This window comes from Colletotrichum chrysophilum (genome assembly GCF_026319265.1).
Source record: "Colletotrichum chrysophilum strain AFK26 chromosome Unknown scaffold_224, whole genome shotgun sequence".
In the NCBI taxonomy this organism is placed as follows: Eukaryota; Fungi; Ascomycota; class Sordariomycetes; order Glomerellales; family Glomerellaceae; genus Colletotrichum; species Colletotrichum chrysophilum.
In genome coordinates this window covers 1-14701 of record NW_026517511.1, presented here as the reverse complement: position 1 = coordinate 14701, position 14701 = coordinate 1, and the positions used below count along the sequence as shown (strand labels likewise).

Genomic DNA, 14701 nt, shown 5'->3' with positions numbered 1-14701 from the left:
AGAATGGGCTTCAGTTGATTTTCGATACATGCTCATAACCTACCCTCCCACTACCGATGCGGTACAGGTGCGTACAGGTCCGCAAATAAAACTTGAGACCTCGTAACTCACTAAAGTCACCGGACGACGTTTTGTTCGAGAGCGATGTTTTTGACATATGCTTAAGGTACTGACGGCTGACATATATAATTGGATGCATGATCTTTGGAGGAACGAGCCAACATTTGATATCAACTCTACCTACGCGTGAAAGCTTGTGAGTTGCTGTTTGCCTGTGCCAACAGTGAGAGGTATTGTATCGTGAGATTTCCGTTTCCTCCTCACTTCCATTCTCCACAGACAGAACCACTGAGACTGCGATTTCCAGTGATCATAGACATCTCTCCGTAGTCCGAGAGCAGTCGTGCCTGGGCAGCTGAGCTTCAAGACATCCATCTTTCAGCTTCGGCTATTGCTCTACCGAGCAGAGACCGGGGCATTGGTTTGGTCCCGCAGCGGTCTCCACTCCTATTATTTTGCCCATGATCTAGTCCGGAATCGGGAACTTGATCTGCTTGTGCTCGTGTATTTGGACCAACCCAGACTGGCGCTAATGAGGCGCTAACCCATCCAGCTAAACGACGGCTACTAGCCTAGCTCGGCTAAACATTCACACTCAGGTGGCTCTAGCTCAAGTGCAACGGTCTCCTAAGCCCTGCTACTTCAGCTCTAGCTGCTAAGACATGTCTTGAGCTTCGCAGCTGACAGCTTCTCTGTCTCCACCGGGCTCGAAGGGATTGGGGGCCAGTGGTGCTGACAGTACCGATATCCGGAGAAGAACTCGGAGTTGATATGATCATGTACCAAGAGCTTCTGAGATTGTTTTGCTCGAGCAGGAAAATGACTGGGGGATGAGGTGGACGTAGAGCAAGGGGGATGGTGATGAAATGGACCCGTTTCCTTAAGAATCTACATGTATGCAAAGTTGGATATCGCCCCACCCATGATGCTGGGAGATGTCTCTATTCGGCTAAGATCAATGTCACAAAAGGTAGGGAGATGATGGTAATTGAGCCGGCATTGAGGACACGATCAAGCATTAACTCCAACCATTGGATATAATGCATCGAATAGGGAAGGCTCAGGGTAGAGACCTTTGGCGATGTTTTCCTCGTTGTAGAGATATTAAAGACGTGGCACACACGGCGAAGAAAATGCGGCATATTATTTGACACTATTACGAAAGAAATGGATGATAGGCGAATAATGCATTACAAAATGTGTTTCCCCCGCCTTGAGATGGACGAACAACAAAATCCAGCGACCCGTTCATTTGATTCGATGTTATGATGAAGGCTTTGCAGAAGAGGTCTTATTGATTAAACCAGTGTACCGGCCAATATGAGTACGCCCGAGCACAGCAGGACATGTACGTTCCAGAGCTTGACGATTCCATGAGAGGCGGAGGAGACTTGGACGCGAGTTGGCTCAGGCTGGCTCAGATTGCCTCTGGCAGACGTCGACCAGACCGAAGTCTCGACGGAGGACGAAAAAAGGTTGTGATAAACCGTAGTGTTGCTTGTAGCGGAACCCGGTTCAGATCCAGCCACAGAGGGTTTGGTCGCGAGGGCATTGGCAACGCCAGATGCCGATGTTGGCTGACTCGTCTTTTCGATTCCGATGGACGGACCCGCACCAATGGAGAAACCCTGCGTAGGTCGTACAGATGCGTCTCCATCTGTGCCGTCCTGTCCGGGACTCTTAGGTGGCCCCACAGCTCCGGAAGAAGAATGTGGGCTGGAAGTACCGGAGTGGATGTTGGTGGGGTGAGTCGTTGGACCCTGGCGGTGGCCCTCATCCCCTGCACCAGTAAGCAGCGGAGAGGGAAGAGCATTCTGGCCGGGGACATCTGTCGGTTGAGTGGCCGGGTGGTCGACGCAGTTTGTGCAGGGAGAAGTCTGCGCAACACTGTCAACGGCCTCATCGGTAGAGCTGTTGACTGATTGGCATTGCGGGCCCTGGCAGGTGCCTGGGAGCCCCTTGGTGCTGGGTTGGCCGGTGGTGGCTGGGCCTGCGGGAGAGGACTGCACTGTAGACGGTATAAGAGGAGGCAACTGGCACCCGTCACTCTGGGCCGCGTTGACCACGAACGTCTTCGTTGGGGCGAGAAACGTGTGTGTGATTGCGGGAATCGAGGTCATTGTAAGCTCACAGCCCTGTTCGTTCGGGCTTGCGCGAGGGGCCGCGAGGGCCACAGGGAACAACAAAGCCAAAGGGATGGACCGCATGATGGGAGTTTTGAACGAGTGACGGTGAGTAATACTGAAGATGTCAGGGAGGTTGGGGATAACGAGAGAAGAAGCAGTGTGATGGGGTGACCACGCTCGCGTTCATTATATACTCCGTGGAAGTGGCTCTTTCCACTTTCACTCAACATCAGTTCTTGATCAAAATGTCGAAGAAAACATCTTGTGGGCAAAAAGCATGACTCAGTTCAAATCTTAGCTTTTCCATGCTTTGGTGCTGCTGGGAGCTTCCCTCATCTTTTCCAGCAATCAAATCAAATTCTCCTCGTGAAGAAGGAAATCTGAATGATCCAAAAGCCGTTTGCGTGCATCACAATATTGAACATCGTACCATTGGGCATCTTGAAGGCGAGATTACTGACTCGAAAGTAGACGGGAAATTCAACAAGATCACCGAATCTTGGCCCATTCCGTTCAATGCCTGTAGCTTCTTCAGCTGGTTCACTCAAGTTCAATTGTTTATGGCTGAAAGCGGAACATCAGAATAACCTCAAGGTGTATTATTCCATGGTGGACACCTAAGTCATGTGTGGGAGAGCATGTTGTCTGTGGACCAAGTACGTTGATGCTGATTCGGCGGTACCCACTCTTCATGAATCCTATCGACTGCATGCGTTCCTGCCCACGACTTCAATTACCAATGTGGGCTCATCAGTAAACCTTCCTCGATAAGATTGATTTTCAGGAATGCTGTTTCTATGTCTAGATCAGCTTTGCGGAAGAGGCTCGCCATCTGAGGAGACATAAAAGTCTTCTTCGGGCCCGGGTCTACAGAAGAGAAACAACCAAGCACACTCGTTCAGTCATCATCTTCTTGGACGACTCTAAAATCGTCACAATCAGTCACATTCGCTTTCCATCTTCAATTATACCATCACTGTCATCATGCGTTCCCGGCGGTCTCATGTCACTTTGGGCGCCTTATCCGCACTGCCTTGGCTGGCATCCGGAGCTCAAGGTTGCTCGTCGGCTGACAATACAGGAGCAATCACTCAGGAGGTTGTTGTGGTCGACCACGTTCCCGTACATCTCAGCGCTGCCGTCTGCTACAACACTGTCATCGATGTTGCTGGCACAGCTGTATCTGTGACCAACGCTCCTACGGTGCTTGTGTCCGACTTCGTTGTCCAGAGTACCACGACGTTCACGTCGACTCTGTAAGTCAGCCGCTTTTCGCTCATCTTATTTCAACGTGACCCTTTACTTACTCAAACCAACAGCCATCCATCTGTGGTCTTTGAAGGCCCCTGCACCACTCTCTTTAGAGATGGCCCTCCCGGTTCCGAACCCACTACTCTAGTCTTTCCTCCTCTCGGAGACGGCGTCAACGGAACGAAGATCACCTGCGTTCCAGCCGATCCCAACTGGTACGAGGGACTGGGCCCATTCAAGGCCGGTGATAGTGACCCCTGGGGCATCACGAGACCTGCCCCTACCGGAACGGACCTCATCGAACCTGCCACCATCACACCTCCCACTACCACCTTCACTGGACCATTTGCTACACTTACTGGCGCTTGGACCGGTACAGTCCCGACGACTCTCATCTTGCCTCCCGCCGGCACCGATTCAGTTGGAACCGAACTGATCCTCCTCCCCGCGACTACTCCTCCGTCTTTCACCGGGCCTTATGTCACGATCTCGGGGTCCTACACCGGCGCCACACCGACTACTCTGGCACTGCCTCCGTCTGGGACCGATACTGTCGGAACTCAACTGGTGCTGACACCCAGCCCCGTGATCACCTCCTTCACTGGGCCGTACGTGACAGCGACCGGGGCGTACACCGACACGACACCCACTACTCTGCTTCTCCCTCCATCCGGTACGGACACTGTCGGAACGCAGCTCGTCCTGACTCCTGCCCCCGACATCTTCACTGGTCCTTTTGCCACTGTAAGCGGTGTCTGGACTGGCACCTTCACCAATACGCTCTCTCTGGCGCCAGCTGGGACTGATGCCACTGGCACCCAACTTATTCTGTACCCGACAACAACGGCTAGTCAGTTCACTGGCCCATTCATCACTCTAACGGCCCCCGGCACAGGCAGTGTGGCAGCAACTTTTACGATCCCGCCCAATAGAGAAGATGGCACTGGCACTGTCATCGTTCTGGCCCCCACAACCGCGGCACCCGGTACCTTTGCCGAGTCTGTTCCAAGTTCATCATCAGCGTACTCTACTACCGCCCTTGTTCTTGGCGGAGTTTTCACCAGCACGTACGCCGGCTCAACTACCTCAACCTCGGTCCTACCTTCAGGCCCCAATGGAGAGCCAGGAGCAACCATAATCTTTGTCCCAAGTCCCGCGGCAACAACAACCTCAGCTCCCGCTTCTACCGTTTTGCCTGCTGTTTACACCACCATCACCAGCGGCTACGACGGCACAGTAACCTCAACCTCCACCATACCCCCAACAGGCACCAACACCGCTGGAACCATCGTCGTCCTGGAACCCACAACCGTACTAACTTTCGCGGCGGCAAGCTTCACGACAGTGACCAGCGCATTTACTGGTTCAGTCACCCTAACCTCGACCATTCCTCCCTCTGTCTCCGGCCAACCAGGAACAGTTGTCATTCTAGACCCGAGTCTGATATCGTACTCGACGTTGACGAGCGGCTATGATGGATCAGTCACTACAACTACCACTGTCTTTCCTTCGGGAGGTGGCACTGTTGGGGCCGTCGTTGTCCTTGTGCCAACGGTCGCAGCGTCATCAACTACCTCGTCAAGCACCGATACGTCGACCTATACCTTGGCATCTACTACGGCAACCTCTGAGTCCTCGTCTGCCTCGGAATCACCCTCGACCTCTGCGGCAGTCTCAACTTCTACAGTGTCTTCTACTTCCGAGGTCTCTCCTACTTCTGGAGTCTCTTCCACTTCTGAAGCTTCCTCCTCTTCTGAGGTCTCCACGTCTGAAGCTTCTTCTACGTCTGAGGCTTCTTCTACTCTGGATACTACTTCGGCTTCAAGTACTGCCCCGACCTCCGCCACCTCTGAAGTCTCCTCCTCGTTCATCCCAACCTCGACAATCGCCAGTGTCTCATCCACGACTTCCTCTCCATCATCGTCTAGTTCAGGATCCTCTTCCGTCTCAACCACTCTCCCCGGAACCCCAACCACACAAACCTCCCAATCCTCAACCTTCACAGGCTGCCTCGTCACATCCTCAGCCACAGCCTCCGCCTGCAGCGTCTCCCTCACCGACTCCTGCGCCCAGCTCTCCTCAACCAACGGCCTCGCCCTTGCTCCCATCATCGCCGCCTGCACCCTCGAACTCGGCCCCTATGCCGCCGGCAACGTCCTCACCTGCCTCTCCACCACAATCTCCCTCACAACCACCGGCCAGAGCATCGCAAACTGCGTCATCAACGCCCTCGCCGCAAGCTGCCCAACCACCCTCCCCGACGCCTGCGTCAACCTCCAAACCTCCAACGGCCTCGCCCTCCTCACCGACATCCCCCTCTGCACCGCGGCCCTCGGCCCCTTCGCCGTCGGCACCGCCGCAACCTGTCTTTCAACCGGCGCCATCAGCGCCCTCACCCAGGGCTCAAGCGTCTTCGAATGTCTCCAACTCGCCTTCGGCCTGGCTCCCTCTGTCGTCACGGTGACCAACCCCGCGCTCTGCCCGACACAAGCGCCGACAGCTACCCCTTCAGTTTGTGCCACGGTACCGGCGCCGTGCGAGTCCCTCTCTACCGTTGACGGTCTGGCCCTGATCCCTGCGATCCCGGCCTGTACCGCAGCTCTCGGCGCGTACGCTGTCGGCAACGCCGCGACGTGCCTCGCCACGACGGCCATCAGCGTGATGACCACGGGCTCCTCGATCGTGTCCTGCCTGGAGAATGCGCTCAGCGCCACGTGTATCTCGACGCTGCCGCAGGCCTGTCTCGATCTCGCGGGCGACGATGCGGTGGCGCTGGCCGTGGACTTGCCGCTCTGTGTGACGGCATTGGGGCCGTTTGCGACTGGTGCTGCTCTTGTGTGCACCACATCCGGGCTGACAAATGGCGATTCAGTCATTCTGTGCTTGAGCAATGCTCTCTTTTCTACAAGCTAGGCGGTTGCCGGCTGACATTGATTACTGGTTGTCTTTAATTGGTTTTTTCTCTCCGTTTATTTAGTCTATTCACTTTTTCTTCCTCCCTGCAATTTAGTTTGTTTGTTTTTGATATTTTCTCGTTAGCCTAGTCGCTGGAGTGATACGTCGTCGCGGGGGCACAAAGCTTATTGTGAGGAATCACGATCAACATTTCGAGAAGGAGCCCGTTACCCATAATGCCAACTAGTACGATATTTGACAATTATGTACACATAATTTACATTATGGAATGTTTAAACATTTGATCCTGATGATGATTTCGACGCAGCTCTACATAATTCCTGATCATAAGGCCTTCAAGATTCCTTTGCCTCCAGAACCGCAAACAACACGGCCGCAGTATCAATGTCTTTCGATTAAGAGGCCGAACGGATTATAGGGACTTGGAACTCTGATTATCCCACAACCTTTACACCCAATTCTTCCATCATTGAGATGTCGCGTTCTAGCCCCCACAACATTTGCAGCTGGGGGTCAAGAACCGCGCATGACATCATATAAGGCCAAAGGACCCACGTACACAGTCACAATCACCTTTAAATGTCGTCAAATTTCACTCAACCCCATGAACAAGATCGGAAGGTCGATCGAAGGAAACAGAAAGTCGCAGTCGCTAGGCACCGCGTGCAGTGCGTCCCCCGCTTCTTGCTCACCGGCCCCGGGGCTCGGCATCCCCGACACCCACATCCCGGCAAGCCGGCAGACAGGGCAGACAGGGCGGGCCAATCTGCGTAGGTTAAAGCTTAATAATGGCTGCCTTCCTCCGAGCCAGAACAACCGTAAAACCTTCGTCCGATGATCCGACCTTCCGCTTCAGGAGGCGAGCAGACGGCGACTGGTGGCCCCGGCCCAGCCATAGTTCTCGTTGAGTCGCTGTATGTACGGCGCGGACAAAAAAAGGGGGCCGTTCTGCCCTTCGGTTTCGGTCGGCGATAAGTTCAAAAAGTCTCAAAGAAGAAGCCCGGCAGGGATCTGCAGCAGCCCTCCCCGCACCTGAATCTGTCTATCTGATCCTCCACCTAAATACCTTAGCACGAATAGCTAATAGGCCCCCCGGCTAGTGCCGACGGTGCCACGATGCGCGCCCGCCCCTTAACAGGAAGCTCTTACGCGTCTCACTGGCTGAGCGAGCTCGCATTTGCCCCATAAAGACAAACATAAGACTTGCACCATGCCCCCGTCTGTTCCGTTGCGGCCCCCTTGAACTGGCAGGATTTTCGAACCTTCTTGTCCTCTTACTCAATCTCCCCCAACGACAGAGTGCTCTTCTCTCTCCTCCTTTACCCATCCCGCCGGCCGTTGCAGCTCGTTCTTGCCCCTCTTTCCTGTCAGATTCGCTGTTCCATCTGAGGCTAATCCCTTGAAGGCGCCAAGTGTTCTTGCTTCTAGCCCATCGTACAACCCTACCTGCCTTGCCCAGTCTTGGACAATCAGGAGATTGTCGGTAAAGGAATTCGGGAGTCTACAGCAACCCGACGGCAATAGTCAATTGAGAACAGCAGAGAGAGGTCAGAGTGACGCCAATTACAGATTTGATTCACTCCCCCGACCGCCACCAAAAAAAACGTTTCGGTCTCGCCCCACTCTGGAGACTCTCCCACGATCTTCGAGGGGGCCTCGGCGCCGGTTTCCAGTCATTGAACCGCTGGAACAAGGCACATCAGTCGTCCAAAGGAAGCGAAACCTCATCCAACACGGCGCCCGTCTCAATATCGCTACGCCCGATAAATCATGCCGCCCCGGAAGGGCAGTCCAAAGGTCAAGACGGGCTGCCGGACATGCAAGTGGGTTTTCCCCTCGAAAGCTGCCGCCGCTCCCTTATCTGAACTTTACTGCCAATGCCCTTCTTCTTCTCCGTCCTCTCACACCCCTCCCGTTCTTCCTTTCATTTCGTCCCGACATCGAATCAGTGTTCACATAATCACCTCGTCAAACCCATATCACGATCCCACAAGCCCACAATGGAAACAAGACCAAGAAAACTAACCCAGGCGCCCTTCTCCCGCACAGAGCCCGCAAGGTGAAATGCGACGAGGCCAAGCCGAAATGCGTGCGCTGCACATCCTCCGGCCGCCAGTGCGCCGGCTACGAGCCGACCATCGAACACGGCCTCGCCTGGTACCGCCCGCAGCAGCTCACGGCCCACGACCAGCGTGAAGGCCGCGCCTTCCAGTTCTTCTCGCACATGGTCGGGCCCGTCCTCTCGGGCCCGACGGACTCATACTTCTGGACGCACCTCGTCGTCCAGTTCTCCCACTTCGAGCCCGCCGTCCGCCACGCCGTGCTCGCCATCAGCTCGCTGTACGAGGACTTCCACGAGGGCGAGCGCGTCACCCGCCAGAAGAAGGGCAACGCCTTCGCGATTAGCCACTACAGCGCCGCCATCGAGCGCATCAAGGGCACCCAGGACGAGCAGCTCATGCTGCTCGTGTGCGTGCTATTCGTATGCGTCGAGTACCTCCAGGGCGACGTCGAGGCCGCGCTGCGCCACTGCAAGCACGGCATTCTGATCCTGAACAAGGTCGGCTGCCAGTCGTGGGCGCGCGAGTACGTCATGCCCATCTTCCGGCGGCTGAGCTTCATCTCGTTCTTCCTGGGCGCGAAGCCCTCCGAGGACGCGCTCGTGCCGGGGCTGATCGGGTTCGAGGCGCCGATGCCGCCGCGCTTCGAGAGCGTCGAAGAAGCGCAGAGCGCGATCGACGACATCACGGTGCACGCGATCGAGCTGCTGGCGAAGGGCGACGAGAGCGGCAAGCAGCCGCTGCAGACGCGGCTGCAGGAGTTCCACGGGAAAGTGTGCGAGCTGGACGCGACGGTGCCGCCGCAGGAGAGCTCGAAGAAGATGGCGCTGTGCGGGATGAAGATCAAGGCGGAGATGGCGCGGATACAGGTCAACACGATCGACGGCGAGGGCGAGATGCGGTACGACGAGTGGGCGGACAGTTTCCGGCGGATCGTGGCGCTGGCGAAGCAGGCGGCGGAGATGAAAGTCGCGTTCCCGAGCGAGCGGCCGCGGGCGAGCTTTACGTTTGAGCAGGGCTTCCTGTCGATGATGGGGTTTGTGTCCATCAAGTGCCGGGATTTGCAGACGAGGTTGGAGGCGATTGACCTGATGACGAAGATTCCCGCGCCGAAGGAGGCGTTGTTGGATGTCGGCACGCTGTATCGCGTCGGGAGGCGCGGCGCGGAGATTGAGCACGGCGTGTTGCTGGATGACGGCGTGTTGGAGCGGAATCCCGTGGCGATGGCGAAGCTGTCGTTCCCGCCGGAGGAAAAGAGGTTGATTGGGGCGCCGATAGAGCACGAGCTTGACGTGATTAAGAACGAAGACGGCACGACGTCGTATCGGAGGACTGTGCATTTCCTGAAGAAGGATGCGGACGGGGTGGTTCACGACCAGACGGAGTACCTCCTGGACCAGAAGCCTGGCCAGGTGGTGGTGCCGGATCTGCCATGTATGAGATGTTCGAAGCCTTTGTACGTGTAGTTTTTCTTAGCGATACTGTAGTTTTTCAAAGATTCCCCATTGTCATTGTAGCAGTAGAGGCATAAGACGTGCATAATCGGGTGATGTGCATGCAGGTACCGTCTGTTGGTTGCAGCAGCAGAAGCACCCCAGAGGGCCACAACTTGCAAGGTCCCCCGGAGCTCCATAGTCGATTTAAGTCTAAAATCTAGATCAGCCCGGTGGGATGCGAGATGTGAACGGACCCCACAAGGCGCTCGTCGGGTTGTTCCTGAATGTTTTCTGTTTCTTGGCGACCTTTGCTCCGGGCTTCTCCCGATGCTACGTTCTTACACTCAAAGACACCACCAACCTCGAGCCCTCGGCCGAGCGTTACGCATCTTCTTGACCTCCGACCGCTCGGTCAAACGGCGATGATGAATCGTCCAAACATTTCCATCAGCAGCAAACACGCGATGACACCCCGACGCATCTCCAGACGGTCCCAGTCGGCCGGGATGAGACGACGGGGCGGGGCGGGGACGGGTGGGGCCAGTCCGACTCACGCTAAATTGGATCCCGCGCGTTCGGTCCGGGCCCACAGTGGGGCTAACCCGAGGACTATTAAACCCAGCCGATCGCCGCCCCCAACACGACCTACCATAAACACATGGCAAAGGAAGTTCAATGCAAAGGGACCTCGCACTTGGCCCGCATCGCACTACACCTCCTAGACAGCGGCGTGCCGAAAAGTTCAGACACGGCCGCAGCACTCGGGTCCCGACGTCGTAATGCGCGTCAGTTGGGGTGCAGAATTCGCCGAGATTTAAGGGACGATCGAAATAGGGAAAAATATCCAGTGCCATGGCGAGCACTTCGGAATTCCCGGTGGTCTGTACACGGCTGCCGGTTGAGGTGAGACATACAGATATAAACGCCTCGCCTCTGCCACCATCACCGTCTTGAATATCTCTTGACTTCAGCCTCTCACTTCCCTTCTCTCTCTTGCCTCTGGTAGCCAGACAACCTCCCTACCAGACCTCATCCAGGCCACACTGCCCAACATGTCCTCCTCTTTTCGGGCCCTCGCGGCGGCCATCGCACCGGCCGTCGTCTACGCGGCAACCCTGCAAGATGTCTGCACCACGGAGCACGCCCAGCAGGCCCTCCCCGCCGCGGGCACTATCCCCGGCGTTACCATCGACTCCGCCTCCGTCCAGACCGCCGTCGTCACCGGCGCCAATGTCTCCTCGGAGTGGTACCCCTCCGCCACCATCGACTACTGCAACGTCACCTTCGCCTACTCCCACGACGGCCTCGCCAACGACGTCGTCCACGTAACCTACTGGGTACCCGCCCCGGACGCCTTCCAGAACCGCTACGTCTCCACCGGTGGCGGCGGCCTCGCCATCAACTCCGGCTCCCAGTACATCCCCACCGGCATCATCGCCGGCGCCGTCTCCGGCATCACCGACGGCGGCTTCGGCGACTTCAACACCCAGTGGGACGCCGTCTTCCTCGCCGCCAACGGCACCATCAACTGGCAGTCCGTCTACATGTTCGGCTACCAGGCCCACAACGAGCTCGCCGTCCTCGGCAAGCAGTTCGCCCGCAACTTCTTCGCCGTCCCCGCCGAGACAAAGCTCTACTCCTACTACCAGGGCTGCTCCGAGGGCGGCCGCGAGGGCTGGAGCCAGGCCCAGCGCTTCGGCGACCAGTTCGACGGCGTCGTTGCCGGCGCCCCCGCCTTCCGCTACGGCCAGCAGCAGGTCAACCACCTCACTGCAAACGTCATGGAGACCACCGCCAACTACTTTCCGCCGTCGTGCGAGCTGGAGAAGATCCTCAACCTCACCATCGCCGCCTGCGACCCCCTCGACGGCAAGACCGACGGCGTCATCGCCCGCTCCGACCTCTGCAAGATGACCTTCGACTTCAACACCACCGTCGGCCAGGCGTACTCCTGCGAGGCCACCTCCGGCAGCGGCACCGGCGGCTTCGGCGACCTCGCCAAGCGCCAGGGCCCGCCCTCCAACCCGGGCCCCGCCCAGAACGGCACCGTCTCCGCCCAGGGTGCCGCCCTCGTCAAGCAGTACTACGACGGCCTCATCGACTCGCAGGGCAAGCGCGTCTACCTCAACTACCAGCCCGGCTCCGCCTTCACCGACGCCAACGCCAAGTTCGACTCCGCGACCAACACCTGGGGCGTAAGCATCTCCGGCCTCGGCGGCGAATGGGTCGCGCGCTACCTCCAGCTGCGCGACACCTCGACCCTCGAGTCCCTGACCAACGTCACCGCCGACACCCTCCGCGACTGGATGCTCTACGGCATGAACAAGTACGCCGACTCCCTGCAGACGACGCACCCGGATCTCTCCGCGTTCCAGACCGCCGGCAGCAAGATCCTGCACGTCCACGGCGAGCAGGACGACTCCATCCCCGCGGCGTCGTCGGTGCACTACTACGAATCCGTGCGCAGCATCATGTTCCCGGGCCAGGGCTTCAACGAGAGCTCCGCGGCGATGGACGAGTTCTACCGGCTGTACCTGGTGCCTGGTGGCGCGCACTGCGGGGCGAACTCGCACCAGCCGGGCGGTGGGTGGCCGCAGACGACGCTGCAGACGGTGATTGACTGGGTTGAGAAGGGGGCTGCGCCGGACACGCTGAACAGCACCGGGGAGGGGATCGGTGAGCTGTGCAGGTGGCCGCAGCGCCCGCTGTGGACGGATAACGGCGCCGGGTTCAGCTGTGTGTATGACCAGGCGTCAATTGATACCTGGAAGTACACGTTTGATGCATTCAAGATGCCTGTTTACTAGGTGGTGAAGCGGGAGTATCTGCAGTAGAGGAGTAATCTCGCTGAGTAGTGTAATTTCCTTGTACATATTGGAGGATACATAGCTGTACAAACGCACTTGACTCATCTTTATTAATCTCGCTGTGAGTACCTTGATATTCGATTCTTTAACCAGGACTGGAACTTTATGGGCTCCTATTCAGTGGCTCACCACGTGGGTGGACTTCTGCCTTCGAACAAGAAAATTCGAAACGGTCAAAGTTGGCGAGAAGACCCGCAGTAAATAGGAAGTCCTCAGAGTCCGATGCTGATGCTGTAGATATTGATATGATCTGAAATGCTACTAGGTAGGGTATACTTCGTATTACAAAGTCTTCATTGTTCACCCAACAGGCCACAATGACCTCACTCTGGCTTCTGTCCGTAAACAACGTAACTATAACCAGGGTCAGTCTGCAAACGTTCCGCACCAGCTGAACAAACAGTAGGGTCACTCACATGGGCCAGTACGAATGAATCGCAGTGTTCTTCATATCCTTCCTCACCTCCGCCAGAAAAACGTCCACACTCTCCTTACTCCACCCAAGAACGCGGGTATATACCGCCACACTCAATGCCTCCAGTCCCGAAGTGATGTTCTCGAGTGTCCACAAACCTGCCCCGAACATAGTCAGTCATTTACACCAGAATCTCACCGTAAAAAGGGCCTCCTCCAATCGACGACTCACCAAGCTCCTTGTATCTCGGATCCCTAGGCCACCTATTCTGCGGCCACTTAAACACCACCTCCCTCACATTCACAAACCCTGCCTCCTCAAGCTGCTTCTTATACAGCTTCGCGCCGTCAAACGACCGCCCCACCGCCTGCGTGCCCTTGAGCAGCTGATCGCTCCACCGCCACAGCGCCGTCTCCTCCGTCAGCGTGCCGTCGTCCGACGTAATCGGCGTGATGTCCGTGACCTCGATCCACCCGCCGGGGTTCAGGTTCTCGAACGACTGGCGGAACATTTTCGGAAAGTCCGCAATCGCCGAGGTCATCATGCGCGAGTACACAAAGTCGAACTTCTGCGAGAACGTCCACGGCTCCTCCTCGATGTCGTCGATCTGGAAGTGCACGTTGGGCGGGACGAAGGCCGGCTGGATGGGCGAGAGGTCGACGCCGATGATGGTCGCGGACGGGTGCAGGTCGCCAAAGTCGGCGGCCCAGATGCCGGTGCCGGTGCCGATGTCGAGCACGCGCTGCGGCGGCTTGGCGGGGTCGAGAGGCGCGAGGTGCAGGCGCTCGTCGAGGGTGAGCAGGAAGAGATGGTGCTGCAGGTCGAGGCGGTCGGACTCGGTCTCGTCGTTGGGGATGAGGTAGGCCCCGTCTTTGTAGGCGTGGTAGGTGCGCCCGTTCTCGTGGCGGTACTGGAGGATGGAAGAGCGCAGGGAGGCGGTGGAGGATTGGAGCTCGACGCCGAGGGAGGAGTCGGAGTCGGAGTTGTCGGGGTCGTCGGTGTTCGGGTCGGCGGCGGGGGTCCCGGTTGTGGGGGCCGGGTCGGCCTCGAGGGCGGCGGGGGGGACCGGGGCCGGGGTCGGGTCTGGTGTTGGGGCGGACATTGTGTAGGTTATCGGGCGACTTCGAAAAGAAGTCTCTCGGAGAGGTGTTTGGGAGAGAATGAGAGGCGGAGGGGGAGAGGAAAAAGAAGAAAGGACGTGGGTTCAAACGGGGACGGCGTAGTCCTGGTGGAGGCATTTGTTGTGTCTCGGAGGGTTTGCGGCGATGCGGCCAGTCCGGATGCGGATTGCGATTCCGGAGGGTGGGTGGAATGCATGGCCAAAGCCTATGTTTTCCGCAATATCAATGTCGCTGAGTGTCTGCCTGACTTTTGAACCGGGGTATGAATTGACTGCAGCAGGATTGAAAGGCCCGGTCGACATGATGTTTATGTTGGATTAACGACTGTGTCTGGATAAAGGGATGCTAGAAATGCATTGAATAATATGCAAGAACCGGTGATGATGGGTAAATACAAGACAGAACCCCGCTCGGACCTGGATAGGAGGAAATCCCTCAATCAAGCAGAA

The 14701-nt window shown here is 57.1% G+C and overlaps 4 protein-coding genes across 4 annotated transcripts; 3 read left to right on the top strand and 1 right to left on the bottom strand.

Annotated features, from left to right (window-relative positions):
• Positions 1–3170: 3170 nt before the first annotated feature.
• COL26b_013356 (uncharacterized protein) lies at positions 3171–6350 on the top strand (the record flags this gene model as incomplete). Its single annotated transcript, XM_053185975.1, has 2 exons — positions 3171–3442; positions 3551–6350. 2 exons carry the CDS (start codon positions 3171–3173, stop codon positions 6348–6350), a joined length of 3072 nt encoding a protein of 1023 aa, XP_053030075.1.
• Positions 6351–8123: 1773 nt separating this feature from the next.
• On the top strand, positions 8124–9879 carry COL26b_013355 (uncharacterized protein; the record flags this gene model as incomplete). The annotated part of the gene is made up of 2 exons (XM_053185974.1): positions 8124–8176; positions 8403–9879. The coding sequence occupies 2 exons, from the start codon at positions 8124–8126 to the stop codon at positions 9877–9879; spliced, it is 1530 nt and encodes a 509-aa protein (XP_053030074.1).
• A 1022-nt stretch (positions 9880–10901) lies between these two features.
• COL26b_013354 (uncharacterized protein) lies at positions 10902–12656 on the top strand (the record flags this gene model as incomplete). The annotated part of the gene is made up of 1 exon (XM_053185973.1): positions 10902–12656. One exon carries the CDS (start codon positions 10902–10904, stop codon positions 12654–12656), a length of 1755 nt encoding a protein of 584 aa, XP_053030073.1.
• Positions 12657–13312: 656 nt separating this feature from the next.
• On the bottom strand, positions 13313–14233 carry COL26b_013353 (uncharacterized protein; the record flags this gene model as incomplete). The annotated part of the gene is made up of 1 exon (XM_053185972.1): positions 13313–14233. One exon carries the CDS (start codon positions 14231–14233, stop codon positions 13313–13315), a length of 921 nt encoding a protein of 306 aa, XP_053030072.1.
• Positions 14234–14701: the final 468 nt, after the last annotated feature.